We start from the raw sequence: 23,578 nt of genomic DNA, 5'->3' as shown, positions 1-23,578 counted from the left end.
TATATGCAGCATCTCTGTTTTAAAAACATTAAAAAGTCATGCTATTTAATTGTGTATTTCAGGTAATATCAATCAAATTGCAGTTGTGCTGTTTTAATTGAGTAAAGATAAATCAAATAACACCACACAAATACAGTTGTACTGAAATGTCAAAAAATGATTTATGAAAATTCATTAAAATGGTGGATATAGCGTTTTTGGAACCAAACTCTTGAACTCAAATCTTGAGAGGCCCTGTGCGTTCGGAGCGTGACGTCCTCACCTGGTCCTGCACGTCCTCGTCACATAGCTCCAGCTGCATGATGTGCTCGAAGGGCCGGAAGAGCGCCTCGTTGAAGTGGAAGTGTGGGAGCTCGGCCCAGCTGGTCAGCACCTCCATCAGCACGTCGTGGATGAAGGACACGGCCTTCTGGGATACGTGGCGCTCTTTGTGACAGGCTGCCTAGAGGGGTGACATGGGGGCATAGCATGAAGAGAAGGATTTATTCATGCACGTATTTGTATTCCCATAATGTGCAAACAATTCTTTATGACTGTACACAGTATGTAGGCTACTGAATGTATTTATTTACACTTTGATCGCGATAATGTTATTATAAGATAACAATTGGCACTGGCATTGTTTACTGTAGGTTTGGTTCATAATCTCTTCAGGTGAGGCTCACTACATCATTAAAAGACATTTATTATCTCTATAAAAACTCTCAAGGATCAAAGTAACTTTATTGTCCCAAGGGTAGAAAATTAGAATTAAAATTTGCTTTGGTGAGTGGTTGTTTGGACCATTATGCACTGGCCAGTTGTCCCCGCCCCACTAATCCCATCCAAAAGTCAAAAAAAAAAAAAAAAACAGAATAAATAAAAGTTAAAAGGAAATAAAATAAAATAAAAGAGAGGAGCTTGTAAAAAAGACACAGAGTGGTATAAAACTTTAATTACATTTTTCATTAAGACCTTGTGGGTGTAGTGTTTGAAGTTTTAAAATCCACAATCTCTCTGCTCTTTTCCTCTGTAAAATTGTCCAGCCTGGGTTCCCTTCAAGGCCACAGACCCTCAAATGTGTGATGTTGTGCGTCTGGAAATGTGTGACGAGATAAGTGTTGAGTGTATTTTTATGTATGTTGTGCAGATGTTGTTTGAGGCGTATGCGAAGTGTATGTCCAGTTTCCCCGATGTACAACATGTGACTGAGTGCAGGTGATAACATATACTATATACTGCATTTGATTAAATGTTCTTATTCGATCGTCGGGAGAATTAACAATGGACTACCGATTAATCATTAATATTTCTAGGCCTATATTAAAATTCATTATTTATTTAACTTTTTAGAAATTTAAAAAAGCAAAGAAAATACAAAAATACAGCATGTTTTTCCTCGATGAGATCTTCAATTATTACATCACAGTGTTTGCAGTGAACTAACGTTATCGTTTTTTAAACAATAAAATGGTCCCACACCACACTTCACCGTGAACTCTTCATAAGTAGCCTATAGCGTCAGATATTGTCCCCGGGTGGTATAATGTTTAATTGCTGCCACACAGTGATAAAATTACTTCAAGACACACTATGTAACGCAACCTGCATTAGTTTAGTCGACAACAAATTAACATGATCAACGAAATTCTTAATGATCAACTATCGATCGTCAATTAATTATGCCCATCCCTACCCTAGGGGCACTTGTTTATACAGCCAGCAGACAGACATAAGGACAAGACACATAACAATACAGCAAAACATGAAATACCCACAGTATCTAAAACATAATAATAAATAAATAAATAAATAAATACATAAATAAATACATAAATTTAAATCAGTTCTAGCAAATTGTTTAAAAAGGAAATTGAAGAGTTTCTGAGTCTATTGGACCTGCATCTAGGCATGGAGTACCTAGGGCCTGAGGGAAGTAGCTTAAACTGGCAGGACTCTATCATGATAACTGAGAAATGTAGACAGAGGGAGAGAGATATATGCATAGAGATGGAGACAGTGACAGAAAGTGGGTGGTTCAGAAAGGTAGAAGGAGAATAACGCCTTATTTCTGACCAAAACAAGTTCCCAAATAGTGACAGTTGTATGACATCAGATTACACTGGTTACAAACCAGAGGAGTATTTCACAAAACCTATATAAAGGGATTAAGCTGGGAGTTTTAGGTTATCCTGGATGAATTTAGCCTTGACTTGGTTTCACAAAAGAGATGGCACATAAGTTACCATGGGGATTTATTCTCTGCACCTAGCCTGGTCCCGACCAGGCTAACAGCCAAGCTAAGTTAATTCTAATGGTAATTATGTGGTCTTATTGGTTCAGCTAGCGGTCATTCACATCAGACCTCCGTGCTAATTTTAAGGAGCTTTATTCCATTTATAAACTATTTGCTAAATGTATTTGCTCGCAAAACAAAACAGATTGTCTGCCTACTACCATATGGTTATTATTTTAATTGTGATAGCCTTATAATTATTAACATAGGCCTAGGTACTCATTGTTTGCTTATTTTATTGATAGACGTTTGATGAATAGCCTACTGTAGTTGATTGGAAGTGGAGGGGCAAGTTTTCGAAGGTATTTTCAACTATAATATTAAGGTATATCATATGTGCATCTTTGCAGTGGCTTTCTTAATGATGTTGCGTGCCGAGACAAGGAAGCACTCACACGTGGGTGCATACGTAAATTTGCATTCAGTTGGTCTACCACGCCTACTTCTGCTGTTTTACAGAAATAGCCATGATTCCCCATTCCAAAAAGGATAACTTTACTTCATTGTTAGTCTATATCAAAAGCGGTTGTTCACTTTGTGTGAATGACGCTATTTTCCGCGTCTTTTTTATTCCAACCGTGGGCACTTTGGAGCAGAAACGAGGACGCGCACACATCCTGAATTACTTACACCTGGCTTGACATAGTCGCTCCTACTCGTCCTGGATTGGCATTAGTGAAACGAGTTGAGCTAGGATGACCAGACAACGCTATGTCAAACCTCGCTTTATCACTTATCTTGGATGTCTTAATTCTGCCTTTGTGAAATACCCCTCAGATGACATCGGAGGCACTTCTGAAGTGACAACATTGTCAAGGGTGAAAATGAAGACTGAATTCACACATGTGAATTCACAAATGTGCAAAGTGTTCTGAAAGAGTGTATACATAGGATGTATGCATTTATTTAGATGGCTTACTCTGCAACAGCTTCATGATTTGATTGTTGATTACCTCATGATGCAACAATACACAAATGCACATACTGCTGCTGTAGAGGAACATGATATTTGAGACGAATCAAAATGCTTAAATCACAAAAACTTCAAAATGAAACTCAGAGCAGGGTACTGGTATCCTTCATTATGTCTCATTTACCAGTTATCTAGTATGCTAAAGTTTGGCCTGAACGGCCCTGAGCAAAGGTCTAATTAAGATAATTAAATGATATTAAAGTTTGAAGAATGGCGCACTGACATTAAACAATACACCGTAGGAGTGGTTAACGGTAAGTAAGTTTTAGGAGAACACATGTACCTCCTCATCATCATTTATTAACTAGTTACCAGAAGCCCGAAAGACATGAATTGCAATAATACAATGACATATGGTATGCATTTTTATAATGCAACGACTGGGTGTGTATGACTGTGTGTCTATGTATGCTAAAATTATTTATTATTTTTCAAATGTATTTTTACATTTATTTTTTATGAATGATGCACTGACTGGAGTGCTCTCCAGTGCATTATCCATGTTCCTGTGACAATGAAAACAAAGACCTACTCTACTCTACTCTACTCTACTCTACTCTACTCTACTCTACTCTACTCTACTCTACTCTACTCTACTCTACTCTACTCTACTCTACTCTACTCTACTCTACTCTACTCTACTCTACTCTACTCTACTCTACCATATTATACCAATTTACCACGTTTTACTTTCATTTCTTTTTTTTTTCTTTTACCACTATAGGGGAGCCAAAGTCTCAAAAGCTCAGTAAAATGGGTTGAACCTGACATGTTCGGCCAAACTTGTTATTTTGTTGTTTTTTTCTGTTAACTTTGACCCTAAGGACCAATAATTGGAGGGTCTGCTCTGCCGGAAACATTGTGAAAAAAATTGTGCCCATTTTAAGTATTTTAAGTTTAACTTTTGTATCAAGTTATGGTAGCGCAGTAATATAGAACGAAATGCAGTCAAGGTGTATGTTTATGCTGCATTTTACAATGGCATCGAAGGCGATTCAGCCAATCACAATCAAGGACCGGAATTATCAGTTTTAGAAACTGGGTTTTACATCAGCATCGAGGCATGTAGCCGAAACACGTTGGAGTTTTTTTAGAAGGTTAACTTGACCAAGCCATGATAATAAAGGCTTTTTAACTTTTTCAATAGAGAGTGCCTTGGAGTTTCTTGATTCTTGGCATTTAGTTTCCCATCCAAAGAGAACCTCTGACTTAACTAAACTTTAGAGTCCAAGAAGCGCTCCTCTACCCCCATTCTTTGTAGCATCGAATGTGATTCAGCAAGGACCAGAACAGATCCGTTTTAGAAATTACAGTGAACCCAAGAGACAGAGCTTCTACTTATGAAAAACATTAGAAAATGTAAATGTTGCAATATAATTAATAATAGCCATTATTTTATCATTTGCAATTGAATTCCACATTAATTCAATATTTACTTTAGAACGAAGTGAGGCTAAAGATCCAAAGTCTGGCTTAGAGAAAAAGGCAACATTGTAAAAAACATGAATGAAAGGCCTCAAGTTATATAATAAAAAGACGATTTAGAAAAAATAAGTCTCCCTTATAGTGAAGACTAACAAAACAGAAAAAAGTAAAAAAAATCTTTCAGAGACAAGAAAAGTACCATAATAATACAAAAGAATCACCCAAGAACATGAGAAGTATTCCATGATGAAATATATTTTTTATCTATTAACACCAGCACAAATATTGCCAAAAAAACAACAACAAACTGTTTGATAAACAACTGTGGCATGCGTTTACACTATGAAGTCTGTGTTCACCGAGTGTAGTGTCCTACCTCCACCAGGTGGGGCGCTACGACGCTCCAGGCTCTCATCATGTGAAGCAGAGGGCGACTCTTGTTCCGCACGATACGCAGCATGGCCTCCCCCAGCCGGTACAGGTGAAGAGCACTGCGACGGTCCTGTGTGGACTTCGCTTCACCTTAAAGAGGAGAGAAGAGCAGATGGAGAGAAACACAGAAAAGAGAATAGAAGAAAAGAAACAAGAACAAAGGGAGGTCAGAGTAGAATGGGAAAATCAAGAACTAAAGCAAATGACAACCTTGAAAATCCCTTGACTATCAAAAAGGGTCTAAATTCCATTTTTAACCATGAACAAAACATGGAACAAAGCTCTAATCAGGGCTGAAAACAAAAGAGAAGAAAGGGGAAGAGGCATTATTGCAAAAACGAGGTCAGCAGGATTGTTCAAAATAGAGAAGATGATTCAAACGTACAAAAAAACACTAAGTCAAGTCACCCCAGCACATCCCTAAACTCTGACCAGTGTAAGTGTTTTATGTGTGTGTGTGTGTGTGTGTGTGTGTGTGTGTGTGTGGGATGGGGAGATTACCTGGCATGGCAAGGGAGTAGTCCCCAGTCTCAGTCACTGAGTCAAACAGCTGGGACTGGGAGGCCTTTCTCAGCTGGTGCAGAAATCCCACCAGGCCAACCAGATTCAGCTTACTGGCAGCATCCTCAAACAACCTAGATGTACATCACAAGAGCTGATCTGAACAGTTCGGGAAGAAATCATTGCTGAAAGCACAACAGTGTATTGATATTACTGGCCATGACTTGGACCCAGTTTTTCAAAAGTAATCTAGTGGGATTTCGGATAACGGACAGGATCAAATCTTGGAAATAGGTTTTTCAAAACCAAAAGAGGGATTCCGAACTAAGATCAGAGCATGTAATCCGATCTTACACCACACCTGGATCAAACCTGCCCTTTGGTTTTTAAACATTTTTGAACTTGGTTTTGGATTATTTATTTGATCCAAATAAACAAGATTATCCTGATACCGAAGGATCATAATAATGGTGTATTCAGTTGTGATCTTTCGATCTTAACTAAATCAGTTTTTTTTTTAAACGAATGGTCCCAAAATCATTTTTGTGATATCATGTTTATTTATATTATTTTTCCAACGATTGAAACAGTGTTTTTTTACTGTTGGACAGTGACAAGTGTTTCCGTTTCTTCAAATTAAAATAAACAATAGCAATTTGTGGCAAGCGTTATTTTAGATGTAACTTTTATGCTTAACCAGTAGGCTAAACTGTTGGTTTCATTTAAAGCTCTGGTAAACGGGATTTGGTAATCCTGAAATTCGGTATTTCCCAATCACAGTGATCCAATCCAATGTTCCTTTAAAAAACTGGCATAAAAGTAAGATGGATCAAGTGATCCTGGATAGCGAAACATTGGATTTCCAAATCCGGATCATTTTAATCCAGATTCATTTTTTTGAAAAACCTGGCCCTGCATATCACTGGTAAAGGATATTGTATCAGTTCTTGGAGGACTGCAAATGACTAAGCATAGAAGAGCATAGACCCATACACTGACTAATGTGACATCACATCTGATTCAGAATGCTGCAGCACGTCTGGTCTTCAATCAGCCAAAGAGGACACATGTAACTCCTCTCCTAGTTACTCTCCATTGGCTCCCTATAGTAGCCAGAATTTAATTAAATTCTCACTTTGAATTAAATTCTCACTTTGAATTAAATATACATCACTCAGAAGTGTTCAGCTGATGATTCAGCATCTGATATCTGGTCGCAGATTAATCTGTTTAAGTTTAAGTTAAAATTAAAATGTTTGTGATGCTCCACTTTGTTGTTTAATAAAGGTTTACAAGACGATGTGTCGGCGCTGGAACTGTCAGGTTGGCTGTAGTAGGCTGCATGCGCTGGACCATGAATATGCCACCAAAAATAAAACTAAATAAACTCCACGTGACAGTTGACAGTTCACAGCGAAATTTGCTAAAGAGGTTACCTAGTATATGTTATTGTAGCCTATTTGTAGCAGGTTAACACGGCTGATCGTGGTATCCGGCTACAGTGTTATCTTGCTACATTGCCCAAGCTGTTTACTTAGGCCATGACAATAAAGACAAATGTAATCTAATAATTTAAATATCAATATGTAAATATAAATAACATAACTAAATATGTTTAGCCATTAGTATTTATGCAGATCATAAAATACTATACATTATTTAAAAAAGATAAGTTTATATGAATTCCAAAATATGAAATAGAAATCTGACATAAGACATCACTTTCTACAGTATGTGTGTGTGTGTGTGTGTGTGTGTGTGTGTGGAGGGTCAATCAAAGTCTAGGATCACCACTGATGTGAATGATCATACAGCATTTAATATTACTGATGGCGTCAAGGTGGTGGGGGCCCCCAAATTAAATCAATTTTAAAAGTCGAACTTGAATGAATATGATATCACTGTTGGTAACTCATACAATTAATTCAAACCCTATTGACCAATAGAGCACAGTAACAGAGTGACCTTACTCAGCCCCCCCTCACTTCTAACCAGCTATTACCATTGACACGCATAGATGGACTGCATCTATAAAAGTGTTTTATGTCTGCCCATACAGTATGTACCCAGGATTAAATTGATACCATCCACTTAGTGTACAATCTGTTAACTGAGGTTAAGTGCACATCTAATACAATACAATAATCTAATACAAGTGTTATTCTAGGACTCACTCTGGTGGTTTTAAGTCTATGCTCACAACTGCCATCTATTGGCCATTTGTTGGTAGTACTGAAAAATACTGCTGCGCAACAAGTCTTATTGTTTTGCACACATCTTCAAATCAATCAACATGTGTAGGTCAAATTATGCAATGGATTTCATTTTGTCCTGACATGACATATTCTAAAATAGAAGAATGTCCTTAAAATTACATAACTGATGGACTTACAGTTCAATTATTTATTACATTGTTCATTCAGTTTCATTTCTGTGTGAATGAGGTCAGGAATAAATGAGTGAATACTTATGGGAAAATAAATCACTACATATCATTCAGATCTTTAAAAGAAGAGAGAAAAAAGCCAAGGACAACAAGACTATGAAAACAAGATGAGATACCAGGAGAATGAGATAACAGGAGCTGACAGTGTTGATATTTACATGAGGCTATAAAAAAAGAGCACACATTGTCTGTGGTGGGAAGATCAAAACTGACTATGAGAGAGAGAGACAATAAAAATGGACTGAGAGAGTAAAAGGAAACATTCATTTCATAACATTTAACCAGGAAATGGTAGAAAATCATAAAATAAAGCAAGGAAAAAATACACAAAGAAAAAAAAAAAAATAGAGGAAAAAGCCTAATGTGAAAATAATATGGTAGAACACAAAGACAAACACCATGCCCTCCACTGCTCCAGCCAACACTGGCCACAGAGACTCACCTGTCGGCCTGCGTGGAGAGTGTACACACAGCTTTGGCTGCGCTGGGGCCCGTGAGCAGGCTCCCCCCTCTCAGCTCCAGACCTTTCCCGCGGCCGCCCTCCTTTAGCAGCTCGGGAATGGACAGAGGCTGGATGACCGGCTGACTCTGCCCCAGTCCCAGCTCCCTCTCGGGGCTGGGCTCTCCGTCTGGCTCCAGGCCCATGTCCACAGCCTGCTGGGCCTGCGTGATGGCCAGGTGGGGCTGGGCGCTGCTGCCGTCGCTGAAGTGGGTGTGCTCCAGGGAGCTGATGTACTCCACCACCCTGCCCAGGAGCGCAAGAAACGAGACGTCTGTCGTTACGACAAACGTTTCATCTGGAATGTCTGTCACTCGTACTAATGTCCACATACACTGTACAGACTTTGAAAAAGAAAGCTTGTTTACTGGTATGATAGCTAGCAGAAGAGGTAATTCAGTGTCCCAAACATTCTCACCTGTCAGGAATACCTGACAGGTGAGAATAGTAGGTACAAAGTACCTTTTTAAACTCAATAATATGGAAAACATCTACGTGGGAAGCCCTCTAAAAGATATTTACCTGTGAATATAAACATACACAGTGGTCTATTCTATTATAAGACCTCAAGTCTTCAATATACACAGTCTAGCTAACAAGAAAATAACGCCATATCTTCATGACATCGTCATGGTTTCTTCTCTTTTGCATAACAGTATAACCTAATCCCAAAGTGCTACCAACCTTTCCTAGAATGAATGACCACACAGGCTCTGTGGCACTGTTGCCGTGGCGATGCCTGGCGCTTGGCCTACCTGAAGACGTGAGGCCAGCAGTCCTGGTTGTGGCTGCCCATCTCCAGCCCCACATTGAGGATGGCGTCCATGCAGAGGACGTGGGCCGTGTGCAGACGCACACCCTGCGGACGGGACATCTGCTCCAGCTTCTGCTCCATACGCTGCTTCACTGCAGTGGGAGTGAGAGAAGACATGGAGATGTGCATACAGTATGAAGACATGGAGTGTGTGTATACGGTATGAAGAAATGGAGATGTGTGTATGAAGACATGGAGTGTGTGTATGAAGACATAGAGATGTGTGTATGAAGACATGGAGTGTGTGTATGAAGACATGGAGTGTGTGTATGAAGACATAGAGATGTGTGTATGAAGACATGGAGTGTGTGTATGAAGACATAGAGATGTGTGTATGAAGACATGGAGTGTGTGTATGAAGACATAGAGATGTGTGTATGAAGACACGGAGTGTGTGTATGAAGACATGGAGATGTGCATATGAAGACATGGAGATGTGTGTATGAAGACATAGAGATGTGTGTATGAAGACATGGAGATTTGTGTATGAAGACATGGAGTGTGCATATGATCACAAGGAGATGTGCATATGAAGACATGGAGATTTGTGTATTGGGAGGTTTAACCATCTTGACCATGTAAGTTAAGGAGTGTGAGTAATCAGGTGTGAGTATGTGAGCCTCTGTGCCTTTGGATGTGCGGACATTTGTGTATATGTTTGTGTATGTGTGTAACTGTGTAATGCGCGCATGTGTGTGTGTGTGTGTACCTTGAGTAATAGCATCCCCCATCTCTGTTGCCTCTCTCTCCTCCTTCTCTTCCTGGACACAGGAGGCTGCAGCCATCTGAGCAAGAGCTGACGCACAGTTGGCAGCAACACCTACAAACACACACACACACACACACACACACACACACACACATTCAGCGCTTTGATCACTCATACGTAGTTGCTCTAACACGTTTTACATTTCACACATTAGAAATAACACATTGGCTGACAGCCTGCCAAGGTGCACAACCTTGATATATCAGATCATTCCCCCATGCCGACAGGAAGTGCATCTAACTTTAAGTCTGATCTTTTATTCAGCCTTGATAAGAACAAATAACAGTATCATGAGATACGTGAGACTCACAGATAACATAAGGTCACAGTGGCACATAGCCTTGGCGCGTTGCCGTGGCGTGTTACCTAGCGCGCAGCTGAGGGTGGCAGCCTTGCGTAGGCCGTCCAGGCTGAGGCAGATGGCATCCCGCTCGCGCTGGCTCTGCTCCTTCATGCCCTCGGCACCGGCGCCCAGGATGAAGGCCAGGCCCTTGGAGCTGCCCGCCATGCGGCCTGTTAGGGGCGCCGACAACGTGTCGATCAGGTTCTTCCAGCAGCCCGTCAGGATGTAGCGTGCAAACACCATACCTGGAGATAGGTAAGATAACTAGTGGATACATCTTACAGCTTCACCAACCGCATAATCCAAAGGATTTGGTTTGTGTATGTTTGTGTGTGTGTGTCTGTCTGTGTCTGTGATTATATTTTGAAAATACTAAAAATACTCCTTAAAGGGAGCATGAAATCACTTTGTAAACCCTCCATATCTGTCTTTTTAATCTATTCCTTCGTCAGTATACTGACTCTGTTGATTAAGTAGACAGTGTTTGAGAGCAACAGCTTTTCTCTGCCTACGAGACATGCCATAACCTGCAAACAGTCAACAGATCAACTATGCTGACCTGCCTGTTACATCTCATAGCCTAAATACTGTATCAGAGATGGACTCAGAAAGTCACAACTGAACTTGTCAAGTGGTACAAAGTGGAGACAAGTCTCTCATTGTTGATGCATGCCCAGATTGCTTGATATTGCACTGAGTAATGGTGTTGATCTGGAAGGATCATGGCATTTTTAATTGTGCTAAATGGTGTTATAGTGATGCCAAGGGGCATACATTTGACATCACAGTTGACATGTAGTTGCCCTGCAACATGTTAATCAACGTCAAGATTGAATGATTAAAGTTCTCAAGAAACTTGATGTTGGTGTAAGAGGGAGTGTATTGTGTGTGTGTGTGCAAGCAACCTAGATGTTACTCATCTTGCACTGGATCATCTTCCTGAATCTCAATATTCTTATCACAACAACTCTGGACAAGTCAGCAACCATCAGAAGCTACATTCATTGTTATGATGTCATCACATCACCAAAAGTATTGGTTTTACCAAAACATGTTGGCAGTATTTTAAAAAAAATTACAAAAACACACACCTATAAAGTATGATACAAAATACAAAGCCATTTGCTTCAACCCAATAAAATACTATTTTGTATTTAAAATACGCTTTTCAAATACATGTATCATAATTGACCATCCCTGGGTATATAGATCTGTGTGCACATCTGTGTGTCCATGTGTATATGTGGATGTGTGCATCTGTCTGTCTTTATTACATCAGTATGCAAGTGTGTGTGTGTGTGTGTGTGTGTGTGTGTGTGGATAAGGAGGGCTTCTCTAACCAACCTGCCATCATGGTGTCACTGCCACTCTTGTCACAGAGAAAGGGTGACTGTGTGGAGGCCTTGCGAATCAGCTGCCCCCCTATGGTACTGCTGCCAAGACCATCAATGTCTACAGAGACAGAGAGAGAAGAAGGGAGAGGGAGGGCATGGGAAGGAGGGACAGAGAGAGCGAGGGAAAGGGCAAGAAGAGGAAGAATATGAGAATGGAGTGAGAAGAGAGATGGAGAGAAAGTATGGGAGAGGGATACAGATAAAAAAACATAGAATGGCAACTGGACTGCATTTATGGTATATAGCGCTTTAAACGACTTCTCGGAGCACCCAAAGCGCTTTACAATATCATGCCTCACATTCACCCCTTCACACACACACACACACACACACACACACACACTCCGATGGCTGAGGCTGCCATGCAAGGCGCCCACCTGCTCATGGGGAGCACTGGGGTTTAGTGTCTTGCTCACGGACACTTCGACAGGGTCAGGAGGATTTGGGCTCGAACCGGCAACCTTCCAGTTGCTGGACAGCTCTCCTCTACCTCCTGAGCCACTGCCGCCCGCAGAAATTAGGAGACATCCAGACAGTAAGCAATGGATCAATTTGTGGGGTGTTCCAAATTGTCTAGACAGGGAGGATAAGCCTTTCAAACATCTCCTTTGTTTCCACTGGCCTTAGCAGTACTTGTACTGTACTGATGTCAAGTTCTCTTAACCCATTCGTGCTGGATGCTGCATGACGCAACATTGACCCTCCCGCTGGATGCTGCGTAGCGCAACATTGACCCTCCCGCTGGATGCTGCGTAACGCAGCATGCTTTTTATTTCATGTTTCTAGGTGCTACAGAGGCTTAGATATTACATTTTGGTAGACGTTGACAATTTTTAGTATGTTTTCAGAAAACCCTCAGGAAATAAGGTTATTTAGTCTAGAATGCCATAAGATTCTATAGGCGTTTTTAGCAGGCATTTTAGGAGTAAATGGGTTAAACCAGTGGTTGAAAAGGTCATCCTAGCAGGCTAAGAAGAACACACTTTGATATCATGCCAGAGAAACGTAATTTCAAAAAGTATGCAAGCTCCTTTAACACATCTGTTACACAGTAGATAGAGCACAGCCTAAAATGAACACATGTCCAAGTTCATGTTTTCCCTTTTTAAAACACGGGGCATTTAAAATGATGAAGAGTATGCTTCAAGTAGAAATTTTGGTAAAACGACTAGAGGTCTTTGTTCCTTTAGAAGTTATGCATACCAGCTTTGATACCAAATTATTTTCCATATCTTTAGGAACATAAATATACTGTACATACATGCTCATGTTCTAAGACTTATGGGATACACACCCACATGAGAGCTGTTGAACAGTCATATAGACCCTTTCAACAATAAAAACAAAAACAATGCTTGTACGTTCTATTTGGGCCCCAATCTACTTCCTCTGCATTAAGATAACATATGGAATGTTAAAAAGGAAGTCTTGTGGGGCCAACTATGAGGCTGAGAATGGAACTCTCTTGAAAGGGTCTATAACACCACTTGCTGTATGGAGTAACATGCAATTAGCACTGTTAATTCATATCATATAATTTTTATCTACATGCTCTGGTTATAGCTCATTAACAGATTCCTACTATATGAGATTCTAATGTAAGGGCCCGTGTTGAGTTACCTGTTAGCATGGTGATGAGGGGCAGGGAGTGCTCTTCAGGGGAGCCCCAGTACCCTGCCTCCCCCAGCAGGCTGCGCTCTAACACCTGGTGGTAGAGCTCCTCGATCCAGGCCTGGGAGAGGACTACCAGCACACCGCTGCTCTGGATCTGACGCACAAACTCTTTCTGTGGGGGAAGACAGATACTGTATGTGATGCCTGGGATCAAGGCATGGATGCTGGATGGCAGCACAGTGAGTGTAGATAAAACAGTGCTGTGTTAGTTCTGTTCAAAAAGGCACTGTTGATGGCAGTGAAACAAATGGTGGACACTTTAGTCTCTGAAACAGCACTGTAATGATGCTATAGCATATGTTAATTGCAAGCAGGCATGTTACGCTATGAGTATGCACATGTCAGAGTCAAAAGGCACAATAAAAGTGCCATATTTTTAAGAAGTTTTTGTTGTTCCTCTTGAGAGGATGTCTTTAAAGTAAGTCTAAAGTACACAAAGCATACTATATAATACTCCCTAGTATCTATTCTTAACCTGCAAAATGTTCACTTGACAAACATGTATGTGTGGACCTGAAGTGCTGACCTGGGAAAGGGAGGCTCTCACCAGAGTGATCAGAGCAGGCATGGGTTTCCTGCGGTAGTAGTCGCAGCAGCAGAGCTTGAGGTTGAGCAGCAGGGCGTAGTAGGACACCAGGTAAAGGCCATCTGCGTTCATCAGGGCCTGACAGCTCAGGTTCTCACTGACCTCAAAGCCTGGAGAGTGGATACCCCCTGAGTAAGGAGGTGAATGATGGTAACAAGCTGCTCCAGTTCATTTAGGTATAACCTCAATTAAGGTTTCTCCACCAGAATTTAGCCTTAAAGGTTGTATCAGCGATTGCAGGCCCAAAAAAGGCCCAAACATTATATAACATTCATCTAATCTTTCCTAACCATCCACTAGCTTCTCGCCGCATAAGCAGGCCGTCAAAAAAACATGTCTCTGTAGGCAGCTAAGGCTCTGAGATCTGCATACAAAAACAATTGCTACCAACAAGTGTTGCCAACCACTCAAAGGCAAAATAAAGTGTTCCAACCAATAACCGACGATATGCGCGTTCAGGAGAGTTTCAATTGCACGGGAGAGAGGGGGAGGGAGTAGCGAGCTAGCTCTCTGTTTTGTTTGAACGTCAACAGAAGTGACATTATCCCGCCATCGCTGATACAACCTTTAATTAATTAATTTAGTGACACAGTGAAAACTACTTGATTAGGCTCCTTTAGAGATTTAGATCAAACCCTTGTGGTGACCTAAATCTCTAGGACTTTATCACCAGAATTATGTCAGAACTGCCTGAGTACATGAATAAGCAACCTTAAAAGCTCTGCAAATACACTGTAAAGAGAGATGATTTAGACAAAAGGCAAGGCATAAAAATAATCAATTCTAACCAATTTTGCCTTTGTTTTTGCTTACTAATTATTCTTTATTTTTAAATGATTTTACCTTGTGTTTTATGTTTTCTTTTTATTATGATCTTTACCTTTTGAACTATTCTTTGACTACATTGCCCTTCTATGCTTTTATTTGTTATTATTGTTTGGTTTTGTTTATGTAAAGCACATTGAATGACCTCTGTGTATGAAATGCGCTATATAAATAAACTTGACTTGACTAACCAATGTATGAATTAAAAATTAGAATACATAAAAAATAGTGAGTCCAGTACAGGATACTGTCCAGTATCACTCAGTATTATAAGAACAGACTTTGAGTTCTCACCAACCCATCTGGATTCTGCTGTCTGCATCCATCCCAAATGCCACCCCTCTCCCCACCCCTCAGAGCAATTAGTCTGCGCTGAAAGGCAACGTTGACACATAATGGCAGGCTCGTCTGTGGCTGCCATGGCAACCACATTCATTCCTCATATCAAATGCTAATACGCTGTTTGCAAGTCCTTCTAGACAGCAGGCTCCTCAGCCTCAGTAAACACCAGCCTTCTGTCACTCATTTCATCACAAATGAGAGAAGAGGCTCGTGTGGACCTGGTCCAGATCTGGCCCAGATGTGGTCTAGTGTACGGTGCTACCTGCACAGGTAAACCTGTACTACTATTACTGTACTACTAATACTATCTGTACTAAAAGGTGTAAAAGTTTGGCTTCAGAAAGTAAAAGTCCTACTATAAATTGGTTCTACCTGTTTCACTAGCTCATCTACCTGGCTGAGGAGTTGTACCAATCAGAATCAGCTGGTTTAGTGAATGGTTGAAGCAAATATGTGGCAGGACTTTTACTTTCTGAAGCCGGACTTCTACACCTCTGCTTGTACTGGTACTAGTATTAAATCACACCGATGTTAAGCCAAATCAATGCTGCTATCGGAAACTAAATGAAGCCCCCATGTTTGCGGGATTTTTGAATGTTCTTAGAACAAATGATTGCTTAAATGATAGCTATGGAGCCCTGAATTGCATGTGGTTGCAAATACCTTTCAGGATTATGAAATACAAAAAAGTTTTACTCTCATAAAAACCAAGAACCACAAAAGGACAAGGAGACAGGACAGGAGTGTACAGCTTCTGAAATGGAGCGGTCCCAAGTGCAGAGCTGTAAGTTACCTGCTTGGAGTCCGGAGCAGAAGGTGGAGGAGAAGTTCTGGAGTGTGCTGTCCACCTCGGCCGAGCTCTGCATGGTGAGGAGGCGCGGCAGCAGGCCGGCGAGCGACTGCACAAAGATGCGTGCGCTCTGCTGGTCGGCCTCCTGGTTCTTTAGCAGCTTGAGCGAGAGCGCGGCTGTCCGCAGTGAGCGTTGGCCTGGGCAGTCGCGCGGCGTCTGCTCCTCGTCAGCCAGCGAGCCGTTGTCCGAGCCCATGTCCGACACGTCCGAGCGGCCCGAGTCCTTCTCGGCTGCCATGGAGTACTGGTCACACGAGTCAAACTCGGTGCGCGACAGGTCCTGTTCATCCACGCTGAAGTTGCTCTCGCTGTAGCGCGAACCACCACCACCACCACCGCCCCCATGGGAGCGCGTGCGGGACTCCACTGACAGGAAGTTGGTGATGTCCGGGTAGGCCAATGCGTGGCTCCGCTGGACCACGTCCGGCGGCTCGGTGGCAGCCGTGGTGGCGGGGCATGGCTCGCGTCCGGCCGCCGGCACCTCTGCATCGGGCGCTGTCCCACCGCACAAGGCTGCCGGCGATGCCAGCCGCGGTTCCTCCCCGCACTCCTCCTCCGGTGTGGTCTGTCCCATCTCCCCCTCCAGCGTGGTCTGGCCCGTCTCCGTGGTGACGCTGATGCTGATGTCGGGGCTCCGCTCGCTGGCGCGCGGCTCCCAGGCGGCTTGCTCGGCCGACAGGATGCGGCGCTGCCAGCGGAAGTCAGCCTCGTTCACCTCCATGGACTCTCGAGTGGACTCCGGACTGTCCTTCAGCTCGTCCAGCCGCCGCAGCAACAGACGAGCCTGCTCCGTTTGGAGCCCACGGCCCTGGCTGAGGTCGTCTAGCGCCCCCAACAGGGCACAGGCACACGAGACAGAGGAGTAGCACGCCTCGATGCCACCCTTCATACAGGCCTCAGTCATGCCATCCATCACCCTGACAACACCCACACAGCAGCACACAACAGAGACACAGTGAATTCCAGAACAAATTGTACAGTTAATCATGGACAAAAGGCACTGTGTGTGCAACAGTTGTGTAGAACAAATTATTTTGATTTTATATTTAAGAGCACACAGAGACATAAAGTAGATTTAAGACACTCAACAAGTAATATGCCTTGGGGGCAGGACTAGGAGATGCTGGGATCAACAGCAGAGCGCTGAATACAAATAAAGCATGGCTCATTTTCACAAACCAAAAGGCACTGCTACTCAATGGTTTTTAGAAAAGTGCATCCATTTTTAAGTGCTTTTCAGCGGAGGGAGAAATGTGTGTCTGGCAGGGGGCTTACAGTTTGAGGAGGTCAAGATAGGACTTCCTCTTGGAAAAAGACCTCTTCCTGGTCTCTGGTTCAATGACACACGGACCAGCCAGGTCAAATAGACGCTGAGGACTACCCAGGATCTGCAGTACAAGAAAACAAAATAATGATCACATCCAGGTTTTTTCAGTGGCATTACGCCTTAAATGCAAATAACTTCACGATAAACACTTCCTGACTCTGGCTTTCATTCTATGTACTTGTGTCAAGCTGGTAAACTCTTTCGATAAAACATTCTGTTTGATAATAACTTTAGATGGCACATCAGTACAGACTCAGAGCTTTGCCAATGCATTGGTGTTTGAATTCCATATGTGGCCTCATTTGCTAGAAGCTTTCAATAAAGTGCCTACCACTTGCATAAGCATCAAAGGAAAAGCATTTTGAGCAGAAAATGTGTGAGTTGCTATAGTGTTGCCGTGTGTATGATTCTCTATGACTTGCTATAGTGTTGCCGTGTGTATGGTTCTCTATGACTTGCTATAGTGTTGCCGTGTGTATGATTCTCTATGACTTGCTATAGTGTTGCCGTGTGTATGATTCTCTATGACTTGCTATAGTGTTGCCGTGTATGGTTCTCTGCTATAGGGTTGCCGTGTGTATGGTTCTCTGCTATAGGGTTGCCGTGTGTATGGTTCTCTGCTATAGGGTTGCCGTGTGTATGGTTCTCTGCTATAGGGTTGCCGTGTGTATGATTCTATGTGTTTTGTCCCTCTGGCCTCCTGCTGACCCCTCACCTCCTTCATGATCTTGATGGCCTCCACACGGTGCTGTGGCGGAGGGTAGAGCAGGATACGGTGGTAGAGCGACTGCAGCACGGGCTTCATGGACTCCACGCAGCCCACCAGACGCACCAGCTCGGCCGCCACGTAGCAGATGGTCCGCACTACCGGCCCGATCATGGCCGGGGCGCTGGACGAGCAGCCCGAGCCGCGGCCCTGGTCCGTCACGCCCGCGCCGCCCCCGGACGCCGACATCTCCGACTCCTGCGCGCCCCCTCCCCCATGGGCGGAGGTGATGGTTTTGTCATTGACGGGGTTCCCCATGATCACCACCAGTGATGGACAAAGCTGTTTCCTGTGAGGGCGAGGGGAAACCCAGGGGTGGGGACTTTACTGATCAGCAGGGTTTCAGTCTGACTGCACCACTCTGGTCCTATCCCTCACGCTCACACTTCCCCTCTGGTACTTAGGTATGAGCTACACCAGGCGCGTAACTGAAGTGTTCCGTTCGCGACGCGTAAAATCCATTTTAAAGACTGGTCTATTTTTTTTTTACGTACGCGCCGCTATCACGTCTGGTGTAACTACTTCCATTGATTGTAGTGGAAGCTAATTGTTGCGGCAGACGCTACACGAACGGAATGCTTCATTTATGCGTGTAGCTCATACCTTAGTGTCTAAAGATGTGCATTTAGGCCATATGTGGAGAAGACATACATATACACAACGCACCGGATGTGCATAGTACAACGCACTGGATGTGCATAGTGGGTGGTTTGTGTGGTTCTTTTAACAGTCTTCTGGTTCTGTCTGTCTATCTATCTATTCTGAGGGTCGGTTTTATGTGTCCTTATAATATGTCTCCATTATCTCTCTCACTCTTCCTGATAACTGAGAGGGACTATGTTGGAATGATCTCATTCTCAGTGCAGGGTGATAAAAACATGATGACCCTCCTGGGTAAGACCATCAGCTGGGGTAGCTGCATTAAAGGCGTACTCTATAGATCAGTCTAAAGGAGTCTAAATAGATCAGTCATGTACAGCCATAGAGACTCTCTCTGGCTCATGCTGTACATGAATATTTATAAAAATGAACATGTTATATACAACAGTTCTACCATTAGCATGTATTGTAGACACTGCTGTATGTTATGAAAGTAATAAAAGTAAAAATAAAAACAAAAACAAAAGTGTGTGTTTTACCAGACGAGATCCATGAAGCCGCGGTTCAGGTGCATTGTGGGAGGACAGCTGCTGAGCATGGACAGAATGCACTCCAAATAGAGTAACTGCAGCAGCTGGTTCTCACTGCAAATAAAGCAAAATCAATCTGTCTGTGTAAAAACAACTCCTGCCCAGGGCATAAAACAATGACAAACACACACACACACACACACACACACACACACACACAGACAAAGACACACACAACTAATTACTTACACTAACTACTACAATACTGGTACTTGGAATGTTTTTGTAAAAATGACTGAGCAAGATCAACAAAAAATGTGAACCTTTCTGAAATGGGTGTTCAACGGATCAACGGATGTTCACTGAATAGGGCAACTCTGAGACAGTGTGCAGGCTCAAGCTGAGAGACTACAGTAAGACTGTGTTATGTAAGCACCAGAGGTCAATGGTGTTAGCACTGCTTACTTGCCAACTCCTTCCAGCTTTTCACAGAACACTGTGAGGACAGTCACGACATCTTCGTACAGTGCTTCAGTGGTGGGGGAGAGATCTGGATCATATAAAAACACAAGCACAAGCAGTATTTCAGTATTTCTCTTGTTTTACATGCAACATTTTCCCTACTCAGTATTGATGGCGAATGGCGGCAACTGACTACCAAGTACACAGCCCCTCATGAATAATTTATTCCTAGAATGGTCAGCTCCTCCATTGCCATATGTGCAAACTTCCCCTGGAGTATAACAATCTCTGTTTCATGCATTTAGCTGAGAGTTTTAATCGAGGGTTGGCGGATCTACAGATTTGGACTGTGTAAGTGCTCCTGCTTTATTTCCTCTCAGTTTGATGGTGATGGTCTCCGTCTCCTGGCCTTCACGAGATGAGATTTGTGGACTGGGTTCGCTCACGCTCCCCTGAAGGTGGCCATTATCAGCAGCAGAGGAGTTATTTCTGCTGCGTGTGTTGAGGTGAGAAGGGGGCTGCCGAAGGCTATTTGTATATAAATCATATCAACCTCTCAGTGGCTCGATAAAAGATATGAATGCTATTTACCTCAGTGTTTTCTCAAGCCATATTTTCCCTGTGTTTGTGAAATATGTGGCGTGATTATCACTTACTGCTACTGCAGGCAACATACACCCGTGAGCTATTAGCACACATTAGTACACATAGCTCTGCCAAGCTCAAGCTCACCTTGTTTGCTGCTCATTAAGCAAGTGAAATCTGAGTCAGGGACTTACAGTCTTGCTATAGCTGGACGTATGCAGTGTAATAGCCAAACAAGCAAAATCGTCCTTTCCACATGAACTAGTTGTGACTGTGATACGATTATATGAGAGTTGTTATGTTGTATCGTCATAATATTGTCAGTACTGGTAAGGAATCTACATTAATCCCCACTCGTTCTTATTTGCCTCTAAAACGGGCTGTCGCTGACTTCTAGATGCCATTGGTGTGAAAGATCACTGTGAGAGACAGAACACAGGTGCCCAGATAGCATCTGACGAGGGAACTGATACAGCAATGGATCTGCAGCCTCAGCACCAGACCTGAACAGGATCGAATCCAGGGTAGCTGCTAAGTACACATGCGCTACAGGATATACTGTAAGCACAAAGGAGTAACAGCAGTACAGAAGGCTATATGCAGCAGATACACAACAAAACTAAAGTATACTGCATGAGTGCACACGATCAACAGTACTACAAGTGATCTAAAGCTTGTACAGACATAGAACTGTAACAACATTGTGTAACTACACAGAACTGTAACAACACTGTGTAACTACATAGAACTGTAACAACACTGTGTAACTACACAGAACTGTAAAAACACTGTGCAACTACATGTGATCTTGACTACCGTAATTTCCCAACTATTAGCCGCAGCTTATACAATGATTTTGCAAAATTTCTTCAGCTATGAGGTTAATACACAGGAGCAGTTAATATGGTATTAATATGGTTTTGTTTTTTGAACTTGCATAAAACACGGTCCTGCGGTTTATACACTGGAAATTACTGTACCTTTTCGCTGGGACAGCTGGGCTGGTAGGTCTTCCCCATCTACTCCCTGTATGAATAGAAGTACAAATGTATTTATTTACATCAAACACATTCCATACAATCCACATAATTTTTCAGTGTGTGTGTGTGTGTGTGTGTGTGTGTGTGTGTGTGTGTGTGTGAGTACTCACCACCCCTTCTTGTCTGTGGCGCAGCTGCAGTGTCAGATCTCCCAGTATCTGACTGAGTGTGGCTCGGATAGCTGTGTTGATGCTTCTCTGGTGGCAGCTGGACATGTAGGTCTCTATGCACACCTGTGGAGCACCATGACAGAGCACCGCAGGGAATCATTTGAGATGCTTACTGCCACTCCTATGGCTTTATGGGTGACAAGTGACAACAACATATTTATACGATAAGAATGTTTTAACATTCTTAATACATTATATAATGCATTTTTATGTGATAAGAACATTTAGAATTTAGAATTTAGATTATATAATGCACTTTCCCATGTGCCATGCCAGCTGTGAGTCTTTTTGGATATCCCATTCATACAATATGAATTCATACATTCATCATGATTGCACCTGCCTGACAGCTACAAGACTATACTGAGTTTTATCTGACATTATTATTTATTCTGAAAAAAGGTTCATCCTACTCAGTTTTCAGGGCATAGTGAAAGAAATATCTCTAGGTGGGTTTACATGGACACTTTCATTCCCATTAGAATCAGAAAAACGGCTCAATCTGAATAAAATTACACATAAACACCTTGAATAAAAATGCAGATCCGATTAGAATTTTAATCGTAATGAAAGGGGTGGTGTAGCCTACTCCGTTCCTATTCCGATTGAACAGCCATATTTTCACAAGGAAAAGTAAAGCAACAACGGCTATTCCGATCAAAGATTCTAGAGCGCGTGTAAGACCTGATAGTTTAATCATAATGACAAAAAAAAACTGTCCGTATAAACGCACCTAATGTCATAGTTTAGATTCTAAAGAGTACAAATAAGGATGAGATGTGGCCTAATATTTTCACTGTATATCAAATAACAGCTACAAAAGTATCTGATAAATAACAAAATAAATTTCTCCCAAGGACATATGACTCATGACAGCAGGAAATGATTTCTGGCAGGTATGAATCAGAGATCTGGACCCCAGGGATGGTGGCTTTAGCTTAGAGTACTGGGGGGTCTGCCAGAGGATCACTGCCTTAGAGCTCAAATCTCATCAGCACAGCCTGCAGTCAAGCCAACCTCCTGGTTCTGCATCTCGGGAATCGGTCTTTCGGAAATAGAGTCCTTAACATTGACTTACAATATATTCACCTTCATGTCCTCTAAACCATGCCGTAGATCATAGCATCTGCAAATAACATGACTGAAGGGGTTTCTATTTTGTTGGTTACAGATGCTGAGGAGGGCAGAAGGAATGCATTGCAGTCAGAGGAGAAAAAAAGAACAATCAACTTCCATTAAAAGCACACTAAGCCTTGAGTTCTCCTGGTCCTAGGCTTTGTGGTGTCTGCTAAAATTGTCCATCTCATAACAGCAATAAAACAATCTGAGACATACCCTGTTGATAGAGTAGTCTGATTGAGCCAGCACCAAACCTACCATCTGCGGCTATGCTACCTTAAGTGAACCCAACAGCTGGGTAAAAGTATGATCTTGAAATGAAAAGTATGGTCTCTGAATTTGGTCAGAATCATAAATAAAAATGCTCAAAAATGCTTAATTTAACACAAAACATTACAGCCGTCTTAAAAGAAGTGATTCATTTTCCTTTTTGTGATTGATCTGTATACAGTCATGATATTCTGTATAAAGTGCTGCTACTGCTGCTTCTACAGTCGAGCTGAAGACGTGCAACAAGAACACATTGCTTCATACTCATACGCATTTCTGTCTGGGCAAGCCACCCTGGTCCCAGGCTATGCCACGTAGTTGGAGAAAGCAGTCTCAGTTGTGGCATTGGTGGCTGTTTCCATGGACACCGAGGCAAATAATCCCTCGTTCCTTCCTTCAGGCCGATGCTGGGATTAGTCAGCGATTGTTTTGACGCAAATGCGCCTTGCTGATTCAGGTATGAGTCATGTACTGAGAACCAAGACAGTAAGGCCAAACCAGTTACCATAAAGATGCATAAAATGAGACCAAAATAAATGACCTGTAAATCATTAGGCCTTG

General features: G+C 42.4%; 1 protein-coding gene across 5 annotated transcripts in view; it reads right to left on the bottom strand.

Annotated features, from left to right (window-relative positions):
- Nucleotides 1-23,578, bottom strand: part of arfgef3 (ARFGEF family member 3) — a 50,772-nt gene that overhangs the window by 18,258 nt on the left and 8,936 nt on the right. For 2 of the 5 annotated variants that reach the window (XM_042066748.1, XM_042066749.1), the window contains exons 6-22: nt 21,569-21,691; nt 21,399-21,444; nt 19,837-19,921; nt 19,381-19,485; nt 18,191-18,530; nt 17,424-17,536; nt 16,092-17,065; nt 14,072-14,259; nt 13,492-13,657; nt 11,822-11,929; nt 10,501-10,722; nt 10,075-10,185; nt 9,307-9,457; nt 8,495-8,797; nt 5,607-5,740; nt 5,050-5,195; nt 263-442 (exon numbers count right to left, since the gene is read on the bottom strand). In XM_042066748.1, coding sequence (XP_041922682.1) covers nt 263-442; nt 5,050-5,195; nt 5,607-5,740; nt 8,495-8,797; nt 9,307-9,457; nt 10,075-10,185; nt 10,501-10,722; nt 11,822-11,929; nt 13,492-13,657; nt 14,072-14,259; nt 16,092-17,065; nt 17,424-17,536; nt 18,191-18,530; nt 19,381-19,485; nt 19,837-19,921; nt 21,399-21,444; nt 21,569-21,691 — 3,495 coding nt within the window. The remainder of the gene's footprint in view (nt 1-262; nt 443-5,049; nt 5,196-5,606; nt 5,741-8,494; nt 8,798-9,306; nt 9,458-10,074; nt 10,186-10,500; nt 10,723-11,821; nt 11,930-13,491; nt 13,658-14,071; nt 14,260-16,091; nt 17,066-17,423; nt 17,537-18,190; nt 18,531-19,380; nt 19,486-19,836; nt 19,922-21,398; nt 21,445-21,568; nt 21,692-23,578) is intronic. The other 3 variants (XM_042066752.1, XM_042066753.1, XM_042066750.1) reach the window with 2 other exon arrangements.

The sequence above is a fragment of the Alosa sapidissima genome, chromosome 16 (assembly GCF_018492685.1).
Source record: "Alosa sapidissima isolate fAloSap1 chromosome 16, fAloSap1.pri, whole genome shotgun sequence".
NCBI lineage: Eukaryota > Metazoa > Chordata > Actinopteri > Clupeiformes > Clupeidae > Alosa > Alosa sapidissima.
The sequence above is the reverse complement of the archived record's forward strand: the minus strand, read 5'-3'. Positions and strand labels throughout refer to the sequence as shown.